This window comes from Ictalurus furcatus, chromosome 17, assembly GCF_023375685.1.
Source record: "Ictalurus furcatus strain D&B chromosome 17, Billie_1.0, whole genome shotgun sequence".
In the NCBI taxonomy this organism is placed as follows: Eukaryota; Metazoa; Chordata; class Actinopteri; order Siluriformes; family Ictaluridae; genus Ictalurus; species Ictalurus furcatus.
Genome location: NC_071271.1, coordinates 5,635,110 through 5,653,556, shown reverse-complemented (window position 1 = coordinate 5,653,556; position 18,447 = coordinate 5,635,110). Strand labels below are relative to the sequence as shown.

Sequence of the window (18,447 nt, the reverse complement as noted above, 5' to 3'; positions counted from 1 at the left end):
GAACCCGAACACTAATACAGCAGCGGTGTTTACCTCAAAGGGTTCTTCAAACACATTTGATTTAGACTTTTACGCTGGTTTTTTATGCTGAATGGGGGGAAATGGCGAATTAATACCAAAGTCCAAAGTAATAAACGTAACATTAAGTCATATTAAAACATGAAATTATTTTTAAAATCGGTTTTATTGCTAATATAATCTCTGCAAACTTACAAAATCAGACTAAATGAACACTACGTTGTCCCTTTGTTCGTTGTTATATTTATATATACTTGTTCTTGTTTAAATGTCAGAGGAAACTCTTCAGAACTCCGAGTTTGGACGGAACCTTCCGTGGGAGAAGAGCAGAAACCCGGTCACTTCAGAACGGACTTCAGCCAGGACAACGCACGCAGTCAAGCTGCTTCCTGCCAAATTGTGATATCCGCTGAGATTCCGCTGCTGATCAACAAACGGATATAATAATTTAGTAGTTTAATGACAGGGACATGTAATACTCCGTCACGTTTACCAGCGTATTCGTAGTGGTAGTTTACCATTAGTGTTTAACCGACCATATATTAGTCCGTGCATGTGTTGTATTCTTTCAAACTTAAATATAGGGGCTGAAAAGAAGGGTATCAGTCTTTATATTGGATTTTGGAGTGTGCGTGTTTTTCCCCTTGTCTGAATGTAAACAGACATTACACCGGGTTTATAATAACAGCTGCATGCTGGAATAAAGCACGCAGGTTAGAGACTAGAAATGTATTTAATGCTTTGTTGTGACTGAAAGTCGATATCTTAATACCGTAATATCTAAATATCGCCATTGTTTCCTTGATCAGATTTGTCCTAAAATGTCCCATAGTCAGTTTAACTGATTTATACTCATTTTATTTTGAGTGCAGCCAACAGAGTAGAATACTATTTCTACTGAACGTCTAAAATCTTACACACTTTACTGTTGTTTAGGTGGCAGCTGTGGCAGGGATTTATATTACATACTGAAAAATACAGCTCCATCTGACCAGCTCCCAGAACATAGGCGGGTCAAGCTGGTCTTTAGCAGCTGGTAAGTTAAGTTTCTTTTGTATGTAGTTTATTAAAGGGGACCCATGACATTACATGGTGTTTGAACATGAGGACTGAAAAGCAGGCCTTCTTGCCCAACCTCACCGTCCAACCTCACCAATGCTCTTGTAGCTGAATGCAGACAAATCCCCACAGCCGTGTTCCATGGAAAAAAACGTGGAAAGCCTTCCCTGAAGAGTGGAGGATTTTATAACAGCGAAGTGGGGTCCCACTCTGGAATGTGACATTTAATAAGCACCTGTGGGTGTAATGGTCAGGTGTTCACATACTTTTGGCCGTATGTTGTGTGTTGAATTTCTATAATACTTAAACTGTTGTTGCTTACTCATTTTAGGTATAAAAGTAGTTTTCTCCCTTGCATTTTTGTTTCGTTTTGGTAAGTCATTGTATGTTATGCAGTGCATACTTCGTTGTATATACATCCTAAATGTTGCACTGACTAGACAATTAATACTAGATTATAGTACGTTACTATTTTTACAAAGATCTTGGTGTACGGTACTTGTAAATGTTTGGATTTTTATGTGATTTAACTCATTCATTACAATAATGATGTCTTTAAAAGTAATGATATGGCTTCCACTATGTTTTCCAGTGAATGCAGTAGACATCTCAGGATGAGCTGAGGCTAAAGGGAATCAGAAACCACAAATCACCTCTTCAGAAGGACTTGAGTAGAGCCGAAGATGCTTCACTGTGCTCACTAAAGCACAGTTTTCCTGGGCCCAGTTTTGCAGGCGCAGTATCTTGTTCAGCTTCCCCTCAATATTTTGCTGCTTGAAAAAGTTGTCGGATAACAGGTGGTGTCTTACCAGATGTTATCCTGCTATTCTTGTGGTTGGGAGAATTACCCCAGCTGCACTCACTGTGACAAGCACTATCTTTGGCCCGTTCGGATTCAGCTTCGTTATCTGCAAGGCTCTAATGTGGTCTGCCTCCATTATAGTGTACAAGCTGTCACCAGAGCAGGGAGACGAGTTTGCACTAAAAACAATAGGCTATCCCACTGCTAGTACTCAAAAAAATAAATTTCTTCTCTGCAGTTGTAGCCATTCAAACAGTCGCAATGCCTCAGAATGTTTCTGATTTGATAGATTACATATATGTATATTGAGCCTTTGTAGTAATTATGCGAATCAGTTTCTGCCAGGCCCTGCTAACAGGAGCCATTGTGCTGAACTTGGTGATCCTGTATTATATATCCCAAGCCCAGCAACAGATGAAGGAGAAACGCCGCATGCAGGGGAAAGGCTTAAAAAATGCCTTCCAATCAGTGTCGGGCCTGGGAAGTTTAGGGAGCGTAGGGGCAAGAGGCATGACAAGGGACAACAAAGTAAGAGGTCTAGAGGGTAGTTTGAAAAATCCTCATTTGACTGTTATCCTACGTGAATTTGAAGACTTTGAGAACTATGTAGGAGGTGTGGCTCAGTCCTTCCTGCACCGCATGCCAGAACTATGTTTCCTGGTAGTAGCAGACACCCTGCCTTACCCTCCTCTGACACTGCCTGAGAACGCCCATTTACTGGTGCTGTCTCCGAGCCCAGAAAAGCCTCCTCAAACACATCGTCCAGAAAACCATGTGCAATCTGAGTTTGTACTGCTTGTGCCTGATGGTGTTGTGTTAGAGCACTGGCGGCAACTTGAGAGGCTTGTTAAAGAGTTGAAGGCTGAGGGAGATGGCCCAGTGCGCCTGGTTGCAGCTCCAGTGCTGACCCGTGCCGCTGTCCAGTGCCTGCACTTGCAAGTGAACCTCAAGGAATGGACAGCTACATACTCCCTTGGGGCATCTGAGAGTGGTAGCAGTATGTGCACTGCTTTGCATGGTGATGCTGTAGTTCTTATTCGAACTAAGGACCTTTTCAACCTATCAGTCCCACTTGCACGCCCCCTGCTGTCTGCTCTGTTTATTCAGACTGCGCTTAGAGGCTGGAAGGTTAAACTTCTGGAGGGACTTTCATTTACTGCCAGCCACAGGCCCCTCTTTAGCTCTGCGCACAACCAGTGGAAGGCAGACTATCATCTCAAGGAGGCTACCAGCCAACTAATGAGAAGCTTTGGCCTTAAGCGATTGGTATGGCCTGATGGAAAGGACCAGTGGTTTGGCTGCAGCAAGGAAACATCACGATGCTTCGGCACAGTGCATGATGATACACCAGAGTACCTCTATTTGGAGCGATGGACTCCACCCTGCTGCTTGCGTGCCCTGCGTGAAACTACAAAGCATGTCGTCAATATTCTGGAGAGTTCTGGTGTGCGCTACTGGTTGGAAGGGGGTAGTCTTTTAGGAGCAGCCAGACATAAAGACATTATACCTTGGGACTATGATGTTGATTTGGGTATCTACCTGGAGGATGTGCCCAATTGTGAATACCTTAAAAACCTAGATTCAGGGTCACTGGTGGATGCCAGTGGTTATGTATGGGAGCGGGCAGTAGAGGGAGACTTCTACCGTATTCAGTACAGTGAGGCCAATCATCTGCATGTGGATCTATGGCCTTTCTACCCTCGAAACGGAGTTATGACCAAGGACACGTGGACTGATCACAAGCAGGATGTGGAGTTTCCCGAGCACTTCCTGCAGCCACTGGTGCCCATGCCATTTGCTGGCATCACTGCTTATGGACCCAACAACCACCGTGCCTTCCTGGAGCTCAAATTTGGGGAAGGGGTAATTGAGAACCCTCAGTATCCTAATCCTATCAAGAAAAGTCTGACTAGTTAATAAAAAGTCTGACTAGTTGATTGTAAGGTCATATACAACCCCCTATGAAAGTACTGGAACGCCAGTTCTTTTGTTTTTGGTATACACTGAAAACATTTGGGTTTGAGATCAGAAGATCGGATTTTTGGCTTTCATTTCCTGATATTTACAGCAGTGTCTTAAACAACTTAGAACATAGCACCTTTGGTGGCAGACTACCCAATTTCTTGGTGAGCAAAAGTATTGGAACAGATAGTCTTAACATAACTCATTCTAAATCTTTGGTTGCATATCCCTTGCTTGCAAGCCTCTTCCAGAAGCAGCCATGCAAACCCAAGCTATGACACTACCTCCACCATGTTTCACAGATGAGCTTTTATGTTTTGGATCATGAGCAGATCCTTTCTTTCTCCACACTTTGACCTTTAAGAACTTTGGTAGAGGTTCATCTTGGTTCCAGAACTTTTGGGGATCATCTCTGTATTTTTGCAAATTCCAATCTGGCTTTGATTCTTACTGCTGATGAACGGTTTGCATCTTGCGGTACGGCCTCTATATTTCTACACTCAAAGTCTTTTTCAAACGGTGGATTGTGATACCTTCACCTCTGCCCTGTGGAAGTTGTTAATGAGGTCACTGACTGTTGTTTTTGTGTTTTTCTTCACAGCTCTCACAATGTTGGACATTAACTGCTGCTGGTTTCCATGGCTGACTCATTCAATGTTTCGTTGTTCATACACCAGAGAGTTCTTTCTTTTTCAGGACGTTCTGAATTGTTGTATTGGCATAGGCCCAATGCTTATGCAACGGCTCTGATCGATTTTTCCCTCTTTTCTCAGCTTCTAAATTGCTTGCTTTTCTCCCATAGACAGCTCTCTGATTTTCATATTGTTTGATCCTTTTTAACAACAAATCCGGTCTTCACAGGTGAACCCCAGGATTAAATCCAAGAGTAGACATTCAGAGACATTAACTGTGAAAATAAATCGATCTAAAAGAGCACACATGAGCAACAAGAAACACCGGTCAGTCAGGTTCTAGTGTATTTTGATAACTTGGAAAAATGGGTGGGTTCAAAACAAAACGTGCATGTTCGGAATTATTTAACACGTCTAGATACAAATGAGGAAATGAAAGCTGAAATTCTGATCTATCATCTCATGTTCATCTTTTTTCAAATGAATGTGTACAGGTTTGTGCACTGCATGTTAATCATCAACGTCTTAAATCAAAGAAGATATTTTGGCCTTAAAAACTTTGAGTTAAATTACTTGTGCATATTTATATTACATTTGTGAATTACAAAAACTGCAAAATGTAATTTAAAAAAAGCAAAAATGTATGCATTTTCTTGCTTATAGGGCCCAGCTCGATGTCCGAGTCCATATTTCACACGAGTCGCCAACTCCAAGACAGTTTTACACACTAGTATGTCTTGTATATTTGTAAATTTTATAAATAAGTTATAAGATAAAGTTGATTATTTTGTTCTTTATAAGACTAGCTAGTGAATTGGAGAGGAATAGTGCTCCTGTGGGCTTAGGCACAAAATTGTTACCTATTCACTCCTTTGTGAGGGCTCTAATGCTGGAGGTGGGGGCTCACTATCTCTGCCCAAGGTACCAAGACTTTCCTGTAATGAAATTATTCTGCTCTCTCCATTGCTAATCCTCTCTAACATCTGGATGTGCACATCTAATTCTACAATCTTTGCTGTCAGAGTGCTAACTCATTTATATTTCACACAAGTAAAACTATTACTAAAATATTACTAACACTAATTACTAATGACAGAAGAATAGCTTAACGTCTTACACCCTGAATAAGCTCATGCCGAAACGTAAATAAATTAATGTACTCTTGTTTGTCGATGATTTCCACCGAGGATTTTGGGCAGATCCAATGCAAGTAATGTTCATATGACGTCTGGTCCTTAAGAACCACTCTTGTATTTTGAATTAGCTTTGGGGTCCAATTGTTTTGCGTTTCCAATAAACAGAGCCGAATTGTAGAGTCCTTTTTTTTTGCATTTGCTTACTGGACTAACTGCACAACTCGCGTGATGAAAAACACCATAATATGTTTGATAGCAACAGATAACTTGAATCTGAAGGAATTATTTTAGGTATGTTTAATATATTAAGGTATGGTTTTTAAAATGCTTTATATTTTGTGGTGGCCCTCATCTTAACAATGTAATACAATGTTGTCCGGTCTGCAATTATTTCATAAGTTTCATAGAGTATGAATTTTTGATAATTTATTTACTGATTTTTATGATGTTTAAAAGGACTGAATGTTCCAGGGTGTGTCACATGTTAAGAGATAGATAGAATGAGGTTATTACTGGAATTTTTTTTACTTCAAATTCCCCCCCCCCCCCCCCAAAGGAAAACACAGATTTGGTCTAATTAGAAATCAGATCACTGGCCATGACAGGGCAATTGTGTACCTGATTGTGATGTCTACAATCAGATATTAATGTTAATAATTACAGTGCATTGTAATGGGTAGAATAGTCTGATCAACACCTGCCACAAACCAAATGCCCATGTATTAAAATTACACCTCAATAAAAACATGTATCGTTTTAAAATGCCTTGCAATATCTTCACCTGTCTGTTTTAGGTTTAAAGAGAGAGATTAAAGTCTATGGAAAAACAGGAGGTCCTTTGGCATCTAACTGAAACCTTGCAATTTCTCCACTTGGTGTCAAAATTCATGTATTCTGTAAATTTTAGGCTTCTGACATTCCCTTTAGCACAATACCACGTTCAGTCTCCTTATCCAGACATTGCACAGATGGTCTTTTTCACTGACAAAACATTGAATTAATAATCAGTATGTGAAAGTCCATGGTCTTAAACGTTTTAATTTGTTTACTCAAGGATATGGACTGTCACATACTAGTGCATATGAAAATATTTAGTGTAAGATGCACTAAATTGAATTTTTACATGTAAAAAATGACAAGTGATAACCAGAATCTCATTACAAAAACACTTTTTTAATAAAGACTGGTCAGAGTATATTCTGGATAATCAACACAGCTATTCTCACACACCCATATTGCACAGAGTAACAGCCTGTTGGAATGATGCATCTTTCAAGTCTTTCATTGCACACATGGATGATATACTTGTGTGTTGACAGCATTTCATTTTTGACAAACATTAAAATGCAGTGACCATTTATGACACTGGGAGGGAAAAAATAATTTAGACGCGCATACTAAAATACCAACAAGCAAAAAAACAAAAAACAAAACCTAGAATTTAACCTAATTATTATTATTATTATTTTTAATTTTATTTATTTATTTATTTTTACACACAGTATTTGGAAAAGGCTGGTATCTATTGAAAAATCAACATGTAGGAAAATAACCCAACAACCAATAAGAGAAACGGGGTGAACGAATACTTCAGGCAAATATTTATATAAAATCAGTAACTCTCCTCAGTTCTTATAGACCCTAATTCTTTAACGTTTTTAAATTCTAATTCTTAAAAATAAGATACGATAAACGGAACACGGTCATAATTTGACAAATTATAAGAACCAGCACATTCTTATGCAACATACTGAGAGCCAACGGAGACCTGAGACCTGAAAATACCTTATTCCAGAGGATTGTCATACAAGTGTTCAAGCAGCAGGACTGACTCAGGAGTGATAAACAATATATAAATAAAAATGACAAACTAATTGTCCAGACAGATCATTCAAGCTTTTGATTAGATTACACACATTCAAACCGTGTCTGAAAAAAATGGAAATGAAATAATTTATGGTTTTATAGGCTCTACAGATTTAAAAGAAATGTTGCCTCTTGCTAGTTTAACTGTGGAAATAACAGAAGGCGTCAGACCGAAGATTGATAAAGGTTTTAAAACCTAGGACCAGCTTTTTAAAGAGTAAAGTCTGAAGAAAATCCACCACCAAAAAGAAAAATAAATAGTTTGGACTACAGCGTAATCTAATAATGAAAATCCTTTTTGGAATAATATCCTAACAAAAGTCCTCTTTTGGCATATTTTCATATACAGTACATTTTAGACTACTATCCTAAATATTTCTATAGGAATGGAGAAATGCACACATTAAATATTCTGATTTTTTAAAATCAAATCCTACCCTTTTCCTTTAGAGGAGGGGTCTTTAATCTTATCCACGAAGGGCTGATATGGCTGCAGGCTTCATTCCAGCTAAATAGGAAGCACACGTGATAGTTGATTGGAGACGAAGATGAAGCTTCCTGGTTGGTTGGAATGAAATCCTACAGTCGTCGTGGATAAGACTACAGACCATTCCATACAGTACAGGTTGATTCACAATGAACCAGATGCAAGAATGAATCAAACTGTGTGTTAGTCTACATTACAGACTCTTTTCCAGTGGTCCGAGGATCAGCGATTTCTAATTCAGCACCATTCTCAATGAGAGAGTAGTGCTCAGGTTTCATTGGACGCTCAGCTTCTTCCAAACGTACTTCACTCAGCTCCACCTCCTCTTTCTTGTGAGTGCGATCAACAAAGTGCTGCAGCAGCCCGGCCCCGAAAGCATCACCCTCCACATTGATGATTGTGCAAGTGCGATCTCTAAAAGCAGTAACATATTGGGGGGGGGTTATTATTCCACACATCCTTTTACATAACCCCATCCTATTTCATCTCTTTCTTGTAAATCACAAGCTCACTCTAATTTAATAAGTTCTCCCGACACTTTTTCAGACTCCCCCTAATTTCACATATTTTACTCACACAAGCCAGTCTACAGCCAAGATGAGAGAGAGGTCATTAGTGGGCAATCCCACTGCCTCCAGGATGATCGCCAGCGTCAGCACACCTCCAGCAGGGATCCCTGCAGCCCCCACACTTGATGCTGTGGCTGTCACCCTGAAACAAGAAAAGGGACAATATGGAATAAAAGAAGCTTATGCTGATTCATAGCTTGTATTCCCCATTTAGACTGATTAGAAGATGGACGTCTGTACTCACAGTATGGTGATAACCTGGACAAAGTTGAGTGGAATGTTATTTAACTGTGCAATAAAGACAGCAGCCACACACTGGAAGCAAGCGGCTCCGTCCATGTTGACCGTGGCACCAATCGGTAGGATGAAGCGACTGATCTGCTTGGATACGCCGTTGTTCTCCTCCACGCATTTCATCATCAAAGGCAGTGTTGCAGAACTAAAACCATATAACTGAGGTGAGGCACTACCCACTTTAGAAGACGGGATCTTACACTCCGAAATTCAATCACTTTAAACAATTACACTCATTAAACCCGCTATAAAATTGACATAAATATCAATAAAACGAAAAACAAATGAAACTACTAAACATAAAATAAAACAGGCTTTAGCTGACATAAACAAAGATCAAAAACCAACGAGGACATTTCGAAAAGAGCTCCACAGTAAACTGAAATGCTATCGTAAAAGCCACATTCATAGAATGTAAAATGTTAAATAACGGGGAGTAGTCCGAAAATTTAGTGTTGATTGGAGCATCGTATTTTACCTAGAATTAAAAAAACCCTACACCACCACCCAAGTCAAATAAAAATAAAATTGAAAAAAAAAAGCCAAATCGTTCTGATTTCTTACCTGGACGAGGTTCCGAAAGCAGTCGCCAAAGCAGTGATCAGTCCCATGAGAAAAGAGTAGGGGTTCTTCCGAGTGAACACAAAGTAAATTAATGGCAGGATGAGCAGGCCATGCACTGCATGACCAACCAAACAGCAGGCAATATACTTCCCCAGGCTGGCAAACAGGATCCCTACATCCTCCATCTCAACAATCTTAGCAGCCACCAAGAACATGATACCCAGTGGGGCATACCTACAGAACATCACCTAAATTTAGCATACAAATAACTACACCCACAGTGAGAATGCAAAGAACATTGGAGAGAATAAAAAACACACATTACATGAACTGATACAAAGCGATAAAAATATAGTATAGGAATGCATTTTCAAGGAATAAGCAACAAAAAGCAGGTTGGTTTTATTTACCACATGATCCAGGACACGAGCACCATGGTAGCCTCATTGAAGGAGTTAAAAAACTTTATGAGAATCTCCCCTTCTGCTCCCAATTTCCTCAAGGCCACACCAAACGCCATAGCAAACACAATTAGGCCCAGAATGTTCATACCGTCTACATCTTTACCCACTGGAACCTAGACACAAGCACACACGTGAGCTGCATAGCCTGCACAAACAGCTTACATGTTTAGAGTTTAAAAATAAATTTTAAAAAAAGAGACTACCTTTTCCAAAGTAATGTTGCTGGAATTCATGTTTATGAACTTGTAACCAGTCGCATACTGTGAGAAAGAGGGGACATCAAACCATCAAAACATCTAACTGATGCAAAAAAACCAGCATTTCCAGTCTTTATTATTCTGAACGAGTGTGCGAGTGAGCGCATGTGACTTTTGATCGAGTGTGCAAGACCGAGTGGATGTGTATGCATGAATGAGCGTGTGAGAGAGAGACTCACCGACTGAAAAGCAGCAGCCACCAGGTTGGAGGGGAAGATGTTTCTAGAAAGGACAAAGTAAAGTTATACGCTAATTAATTGTAAGGCCTGTGTAAGAACCAAAAAGGGACAACAACAGACAACAACAGAGGTTAGACCAAAGTAAAGGACGGGAATCTCCAAATATTCATCTAACAGCAGCTCATATGGATGAAAACTCTTGTGTATCTTACCCCAACTCCACTTCGGAGTAGTTTTGGAATCTTTAGTGCATGTACAGGGGCAAAATGTTTCAAAAACTGAATACAAACTAATTTACAACCAACATACAGTAGTAAACACTGTATTTTCTTTGCAAGTTAAGAATAAGAACGTCTTGTTATAAAATTTACTTACTGGGAATTTGCATAAAGAAAATTTTTTGTTTGTTTGTTTGTTTAACAGGAAACATTCTGTAGTTCTATAACCTTATGACGTAGAAAAACTGCAAAGGCCCTGATCATCTGGTTAAACCAGGGTGTCCGATCTTGTCTGCAAAAAGGGCCGGTATAGTTGCAGGTTTTCATTCCTATCAAGCAGGAGACCTCTGATTCCACCAGTTTGATCAGCTGATCTTGGCTTTCAATAGATTCAATAAACTTCTGCGTAATTGCAATGAAAGCCTGCACCCACACCGGTTCTTTCAGGATTCGACTCCCCGGCTTAAACAATCCCACCCCGCCTTCATGCACTCAGCACTCTCACCTTGCCATGCTTATATGCTGTCCAGTGTAAAGATACATAAACGTGCCGTCAATGGGTAACAACAACAACAACGACAAGAACAAGCCATGTTCATGCTAGGACACAAGCACATGATGATTGGATACTAAGCACCAATTTATGCATAGAGGTCATGCAAAAACACAACACCACAACATCACATACAACGAGGTTAGAGTCTGGAATTCAGCGTGTCCTCAGGTGGCGGCTCAGGTTAACGTTTATACAGGTTTCTGTTCTAACCATTAATCAACCGTGTCCAAAGTACCAATTCACCAATTCAACAGACTAAAAGAAAATGTTCTCAGAGTACAAAGAAACCTGACTTATTACTGCAGGGGTAGAACAACATTCCTTTCAGGACATTTACAGTCCTCATTAAAAGAGATCCTACTGCTTTTGGAGTTTCTAATCGTCATAATGGGCACATACTTCTACATAATCTCTATGCTGACGCATTTTTGGTAACACTCACCCACACACAGCTTACAGGAATAGCCAGTGTTATGCATGGGTTGGATGTTAAGTGCATATGACTTGTATCACTTGGCAAGTGCATGATTAAAAAAAAGAAGGGAAAAAAAAAAAAAAAAAGTAGTGGTGTTCATACAGTGAACACGTGTCTTCAGGGCAGAATTTGAGGAGGTATGTAAAAAGACACAGTCCCATTGGTTGAATGAAATAAAACGCATACTCCTGTAAAACTGCCACCCTGCCCAGAACATGTTTGTTTTATCACAGGGGAGTGTACATAGGACCAACTACAGCCATCTTTCCTTAGACATGCCCACCAGGTTCTCAATGGCTCACTGATGGAGCTCTCGCAGTGACCTGGAATTCGCAAGAACATACGGGTCTATAGGATTAATCATTAATCATTAATCAATAATCTATTTCACCGTTCCTCACCGCCAAGGAATTAACCAAGATCTTGTAGATACCTTCTGCACTCAAGCAATTGGAACAGGCAGTGGAGAAAGTGTATACCTCCAAGTAATGCCCATGAAGAGGAGTAGTGTGGTACATCACAGTTGGAGCTGCATGACCATTCTGCTTAAAGGCACTCCTTTCATAAAGGCCATAGTGAATCTGAGCCCCCAGAGACACGTTCAACGGCTATGATGCCCTGGAATGGCTGCCATGTACCCCTTTAGTGTGCCTTCAGCTTCCTTCTAAGGGCATATAAAGGCCCATGTACTAGGGGCTTTGGTGGTCAAGTGTTTCCTGCATTGTTGGCAATTCTTATGGAAAGGCTCGGGGGCAAATTAAGATTAAACCATACCAATACTGTACAAGTTGCCTTTTCATTTTTAAGTTTTTGTGTCCTGTGATACTAGTGATGATACTTCTCAAGCAGCAATGACCAAAGCAAAGCACTTTTTGGATGCACAACATGCCTTCATGCAGGAATATATTGAAACACAGCCGATCTGATATAGCTGTATAACATGAGATGATTACAGTGCAGGTCATATGAATGTACAAATTTGAGCCATCACATTACTCTGGACGCGGCCCGAGCACAATTAGCTTCCATACCTGACGTGGACCGTGCCACGGTTCGGCTGAAGTGAACCCCAGACCACCATTTCAGAAGACCAGAGATCGGTTCTCTGGACCGCTCCCAGGCTCAAAAAACAGTGTTCACCCTTCGGCAAAGGCCACAAATCAGAAATAAACAAGTGTGAAAACAACCTAAATCTGTTCAAAACAAGCATTTGTTGCAATGTCCTTCTTCAAATTAAACACTTCTTTTAATACTAAACTTCTGCAGTCCTGCCCTGTTCCATTTCGAAGAATGCAAACACCTGCTGTTCGGTTAAATGTTTTTGACATACTCAGAAAAGCCAGAGAGAGAGAGCGAGATTTTGGCAACATTACATTATGGATAATTTGGGCAATGTTGTGGAAGCACTCGATAATATTATTCTCATGCCATGATGTTTATCTGCCAGTAGTCTTGCAATGCAGTTAGTAACCTGATATTAAATCAAACATAATTAATAGTTCTATATTAATAGTACTTGATCAAAAACCTGAAAGAATATTAAAATTTTTAGTAGATGTCCAAAATAATCCACCTAATCTATTCGTTTATTCACCTATTTATTCATTTATTAATGCTGGGGCGTGTGTGTGCAACAGAGAGCGTTTCCCTTCCTCATCGTGACCTCGCCCCATGCCTTGATCTCTCATTGGCTGTAGCTCGTTGCCACAGTCACTGCCAGTAACAACACTTTTCACACCACGTGACATGAGTCACCAGAACAAAAGATATTTAGCATGCCAAACATCTGCCAGTGATGCCTTGGTGACGAGTTGGCGGGCCTCTTTGATGAGTCGTTGAGTAGGCCACGATGATCGACTGCCAATTGCTTGCAGAGTCGCCTCCGATCAAAGGGTTTCTCGGGTTGTGTTAACTTGACTTTATTTGCATTTCAAGGCCCGATTTGCTCGATTCCAACAAAAGATACTCAAAATAAAGACAAAATAAATATCTGCTGCTTGTCACACCAAGAATCTGATCCTAAATTTATTTTGCTTGCCATTGAGTATGCAAGGGGAATAACTTTTATTGTGCGAGACCCCAACATTGAAATTAGTGAATCTATACTCTATAAGCTATACTCGTACCTACATAGGAACAACATTCACGAAATGTACCAGTCAGGATTTAGACCTCATCATAGCACAGAGACAGCGCTGCTTAAAGCGGTAAATGACCTACTGGCCTCTGATCAGGGTTGTGTCTCCTTGCTTGTGTTACTTGACCTTAGTGCAGCTTTTGATACCATAGATCATACTAGTCTCCTTGATAGACTAGAAAATGCTGCTGACATTAAGGAAACGGCCCTCTCCTGGCTCAGGTCTTATTTGACATTAAACGTTCATTTCAAATAGGAAGACGCTTATTACCTCCCTCTTACTTATTTCTGATAAACCAGAAGTACTTGTACTAGGACCACATTTAGCTAGAAGTAAGCTTTCTGGTTACACAGTAACTCTGGATGGATTTTCTGTTTCATCATGTGCAGCAGTAAAAGACCTTGGTGTGATTATTGACTCCAGTCTTTCATTTGATGCTCATGTAGATAATATTACTACAACATCCTTCTATCATCTCAGAAATATTGCTAAGGTAAGAAATACGTCACTACACAATGCAGAAAGCCGTTTTAAAAACCGGTGTAAACACAGAAGACAAGTATTCTGGAAGAGAGAAGAGAATGGATGTTGAGTTCTTGTTAACATTGGTGTCTGAGAACTGAACTTTTTGATTAAAAAAAAAAAAAAAAAAAAAAAAAAAAAAAAAAAAAAAAAAGGCACAGCGACTAGAAAAACTGACAAGTAATTTTTTTTAGATACAGTGTATAATTATAATCCCCTGTATTTGTTATAATTCTTCTTTCGTCTATATATACACACACACACGTATCTTATACTTTTAGATTAAAAAAAACCAAACTTATTTTTATTTATCTTGCACAATAACAGGTTTTGTCCCACTACTTTGTTATTGCATTATATTTCACTTTTTTTTCATTCAGACTAAAACAGCTTGATGGCGCTGTTCAAAACACACAAACTTTCTGCCTCCCTTTCTGGGTAGAATTCACATGAAATAAGAAAAAGTTTGTGTTTCTTAGCGTTTTGCGTTCTGGTCTTCTGTGCCAACATTTAAGTGACTCTTCTCGGCGGTCAAAGACGATAGGCCGATCAGCTGAATACTGGGTTGCGCCACTTAGGGTGCAGGCGTGAATTAGCCAAAAGCAATCAATGGTTTCACGGTTGGTGTGAAAGCACCAGTCGTCAGCGATTCACTATTTTTTATTTTTAACAATTACCACAAACAGTTTAGCACTCAAGTCTCAATCAGTGAACAATGGAGAAGTTCAACAAAACAGACTTCATGTAGAAACTAATGAAATGTTCCTGGTTACACAACTGCACTATTTCAGCATGTAGTATTAGCACATTTATAGAAGGGATGCATCTATTTATTTATTTATAATCGCACTACCTGGTGTCACCCAGATGAGGACAGGTTCCCTTTTGGTTCCTCTCAAGATTTCTTCCTCATATCTCAGGGAGTTTTCCCCTCAGCACCGTCACCTCTGGCTGCTCGTTAAGGATAAATTCATACACTTAAAATCTATTTCATGAATTTATATATTTCTGTAAAACTGCTTTGGGACAATGTGCACTGTTAAAAGCGCTGTACAAATAAAACGGAATTGAATATGAAAATATTGTACGTGAGGTTTTTTTTTTTTTGGTAGAACCTTAATACCAAACATTGTCATGTTGCACTTAAATAACATAAATGTAAATAATGGTGATGGTATGCTCTACAGCTGTATGGGGACTATAGGGGTAAGTGACTTACTTTTGGGGAACACAAACCTTCTCTCCTGTTTTTCATAGTTAGGTTAGTAGGTAGGAAAGTGTAGTTTCTTTCTTTTTTGTTTAGAAAAAGGAAGGTACTCCTTGAAAGCAAAGCTAAAATCTTTTGTTTATTATTCATCCTCAGCAACAAATGCTTTCGTATATTCTTTAATACACTTACTTCAAAATGAATCCGGTTTCTGCTGTATTATATTGTTACAACGTTTTATAACAAAGTGTTCACTGCCTAAATCCGAGATACACCCATTTTTCTTTATTTTAAGCAGACAGTTCCTCATACCTCCAGGCTATCCTCACTATAGAGAGTACACATTGACGTCACTTTCTCGTTGGAACATGCCCCCTCGACCAGACTGAGTGGGAAAACATCCAGCAAAACGGCTGGTTTTAATAGATGAAGCTGCGAAAACGCTAGTATAACTAACCATCATCAGATTAAATTAAAGGCAGTTGGTCTCAACACTGACCCTTACAACCTGCCCTAGAACCTGAACTCCATGGACATCGGTTTTCCCGACATTTATACGTACCCGATTTCGAATCCAAGGAAACACACTAAGCAAAGCCTGAAGGTATATAAAAGCCTTGACGCTTTTCCCAACTTCAAGGGGGGATTTGTTGGAGAAATTAAAGTGACAAGAACACCAATAAACAAACATTGCTGGTTGAATGTGGACACTTCCGTACAAATATTTTTATTTTATTATATAATTTTATCTGGTAAACCATAAGCTAGCTAGTCCTAGTCTGTTTGCAGCTGACACTGCGTCCACTTAAGAACCATAACTATATGAAGGTAAAACTGAATGAATGAATGACCCCCTATTGAAGCCTTGGATAGCTGCTGAGAAGACAGGGACAGTTTGGACAGGTCAGTGGACAGGTATGGCAGGACTTGGAGAGATGATTGATGTCTGGAGTGAGGATGTGAGAGGACACACGTGTTAGCAGTCGATCGCAACATTTCAGACGCGTTATTTCTTGTTTTCGCGGAATTCACTCTCTACACTCGTACCACCGCTCAGTCTTTTTTATTTTGCCACGCAGTGGGCGTGACCGCACGGAGTTCCGGCTTCCGTGACGTCACGAGTAACCTCACACGTCAGGTATCTGATGCAACCACACGCCACTATTAACAAAACCGCGCATCACTGACACGTCTACTGGAATCTTACACACGTGTGACCCTACCGACGACGAATATTAAATAATATACATGTTTTGTAGTGACGTTGTGTTTCCTAATTTAATTGAAACAGACTATTAGCTGGAGTTCTCTGATTAATAAATGAGGAGACAGAAGGTGTTACCTTGCCTTCCCATTCCCTCTCTCTCTCTCTTACCTGTTCCAGTCTAAACCCATTAACACAGACGGGCAGTTAGAAACACGTCAAACTAGCTGACTTACCTTATTAGGTCTAAAAACGAGTCCATCACCTCCTTGGACTCAGGTAGAGTTTCATCAATGGTGATCATTTTCGGCTTGGCGCCTTCAGATGAACCAGGCTTTATGATAAACGCCATAATAACACCGATAGATGATGCAATGAGCGTGGTCACTAAGAAGAACAGCATGGCCCAGCCTCCCAGCTTCCCCAGAGCTTTCGGGTCGATGCTGGCAGCCCCGGACACGAGGCTACACACCACCAGAGGAATGATGATCATTTTCAGCAGGCGAATCAACAGTTCCCCGGGAAAGCCAAAATAGATGATCTGGATTTGGGTGAGGTTCGCATGTCGCACTCCAAGTCCAATACAAACGCCAACTATTACAGCAGCTACAGTCAATATCACCAGTAGATTTGACTTGACGATCCTCTTGAATTTCTCCAGGAGTGTTTCTGGAACATCTTTACTCTTCGCATGCCTAGAAACGGAAAGTTCATCGTGGTGCGCTTCGCCGTTAGAAATCTGTCTTTCTATAGTTAACTTCTCGTCCACCATTGTTCCTTCAGATCTTAAAACAAGTGCCGCGTCTCACAAGTCTAAACCGCGCTGCTGGTCCTACAATGCTGTTTCCGCCGCCGTGTCTCACAAGTTCAAACCGCGCTGCTGGCAATACAATGCTATTTATGCTTCTGTTCTTCTACGGCTGTTGGCAACTTTGTTCATTAGCGCCACCCACTGATCTGGAGTGTGTACTAGTTTCGCTTAGAATAAATTTAAGAGAGAACGCGAATTCGAGCGCGAATTCGAACACGAACTCCTGCCTACACTCCAGTCCAGTAGGTGGCGGTAATGCAACTTAAGTTGGTTTGCCAACCGCCGTTAAAACAAAAAAAAGAAGAAGAAAAAGCAAAAGAGAGAGAGAAATAAATAGTACGTTATTTTAATCAGTTCCGTTTTTAAGTCACTGTACGCTTTTCTTTTCTTTAGGATTATGTTAAACTCTTCTCCATTTTCCTTTAGCCTCACGTTCAGTGTTTCTCGTTCATTATTGTACTTTATTACATTAATTATGCGGTTTTCAGTTTCTTCCTCTCTGCATTCTTCACAATTACCGTTTTTTGTTGTTGTTTTTTTAAAAAAAAATGAACAAAACGCTTATTTTTCTTATTTCCTTTCTCCTCACTGTTGGGTTTATTCTGTAATAATTGCTCTGTCTGGTTTACTCACTCCGTTCCTCTCGCCATTTCCTTTCCATGAAACTAAGGATTCAGTTTGCCTCTGATTTGCTCAATCCCATAACGATTTCCACATGATTTCATATTTTTCTTTTCTTTATGTTTTGCTTTGCTAAACAACACGTTTTATCCGTTTATTATTAGTCTTCGATTATGTGCAGACTTTGCCGTATAAGTCTCTGTGTATATAACATTAACCTACACCAAATCAGCCATAACATTAAAACCACCTGCCTAATATTGTGTAGGTCCCCTTGTGATATTTTAAATACCTTCCCAGTTTAAAGGTAAAGTGTCTCAGAACTTAAAACTGACATTTAACCTTTATTATAGGCAGGGGATTATCTGACACTAATCGTTTCTGATAGTCTGCTATATTATTTATA

The 18,447-nt window shown here is 39.9% G+C and overlaps 2 protein-coding genes and 1 long non-coding RNA gene across 3 annotated transcripts; 2 read left to right on the top strand and 1 right to left on the bottom strand.

The window, feature by feature from the left end:
- The first annotated feature begins 89 nt into the window (after positions 1-89).
- Positions 90-1,757, top strand: LOC128621838 (uncharacterized). The gene is made up of 3 exons (XR_008388321.1): positions 90-731; positions 955-1,054; positions 1,670-1,757. It is a non-coding gene; the product is annotated as an uncharacterized LOC128621838 (long non-coding RNA).
- A 399-nt stretch (positions 1,758-2,156) lies between these two features.
- On the top strand, positions 2,157-6,587 carry fkrp (fukutin related protein). The gene has a single exon (XM_053647833.1). The coding sequence runs from the start codon at positions 2,204-2,206 to the stop codon at positions 3,794-3,796; it is 1,593 nt and encodes a 530-aa protein (XP_053503808.1). The 5' UTR covers positions 2,157-2,203; the 3' UTR covers positions 3,797-6,587.
- A 174-nt stretch (positions 6,588-6,761) lies between these two features.
- Positions 6,762-17,587, bottom strand: slc1a5 (solute carrier family 1 member 5). The gene is made up of 8 exons (XM_053647832.1): positions 16,846-17,587; positions 10,290-10,332; positions 10,057-10,113; positions 9,800-9,966; positions 9,390-9,623; positions 8,776-8,970; positions 8,539-8,673; positions 6,762-8,376 (listed from the first exon to the last, which is right to left on the bottom strand). Exons 1-8 carry the CDS (start codon positions 17,379-17,381, stop codon positions 8,151-8,153), a joined length of 1,593 nt encoding a protein of 530 aa, XP_053503807.1. The 5' UTR covers positions 17,382-17,587; the 3' UTR covers positions 6,762-8,150.
- Positions 17,588-18,447: the final 860 nt, after the last annotated feature.

Coding starts and splice junctions, on each gene's coding strand:
- fkrp (XM_053647833.1), top strand. CDS start 2,204: ATGCGAATCAGTTTCTGCCAGGCCCTGCTAACAGGAGCCATTGTGCTG.
- slc1a5 (XM_053647832.1), bottom strand. CDS start 17,381: ATGGTGGACGAGAAGTTAACTATAGAAAGACAGATTTCTAACGGCGAA. Junction 9,967..10,056: donor GCAACATTACTTTGGAAAAG/GTAGTCTCTTTT, acceptor GCTTGTGTCTAG/GTTCCAGTGGGTAAAGATGT. Junction 8,377..8,538: donor TTGGCTGTAGACTGGCTTGT/GTGAGTAAAATA, acceptor TACTGCTTTTAG/AGATCGCACTTGCACAATCA.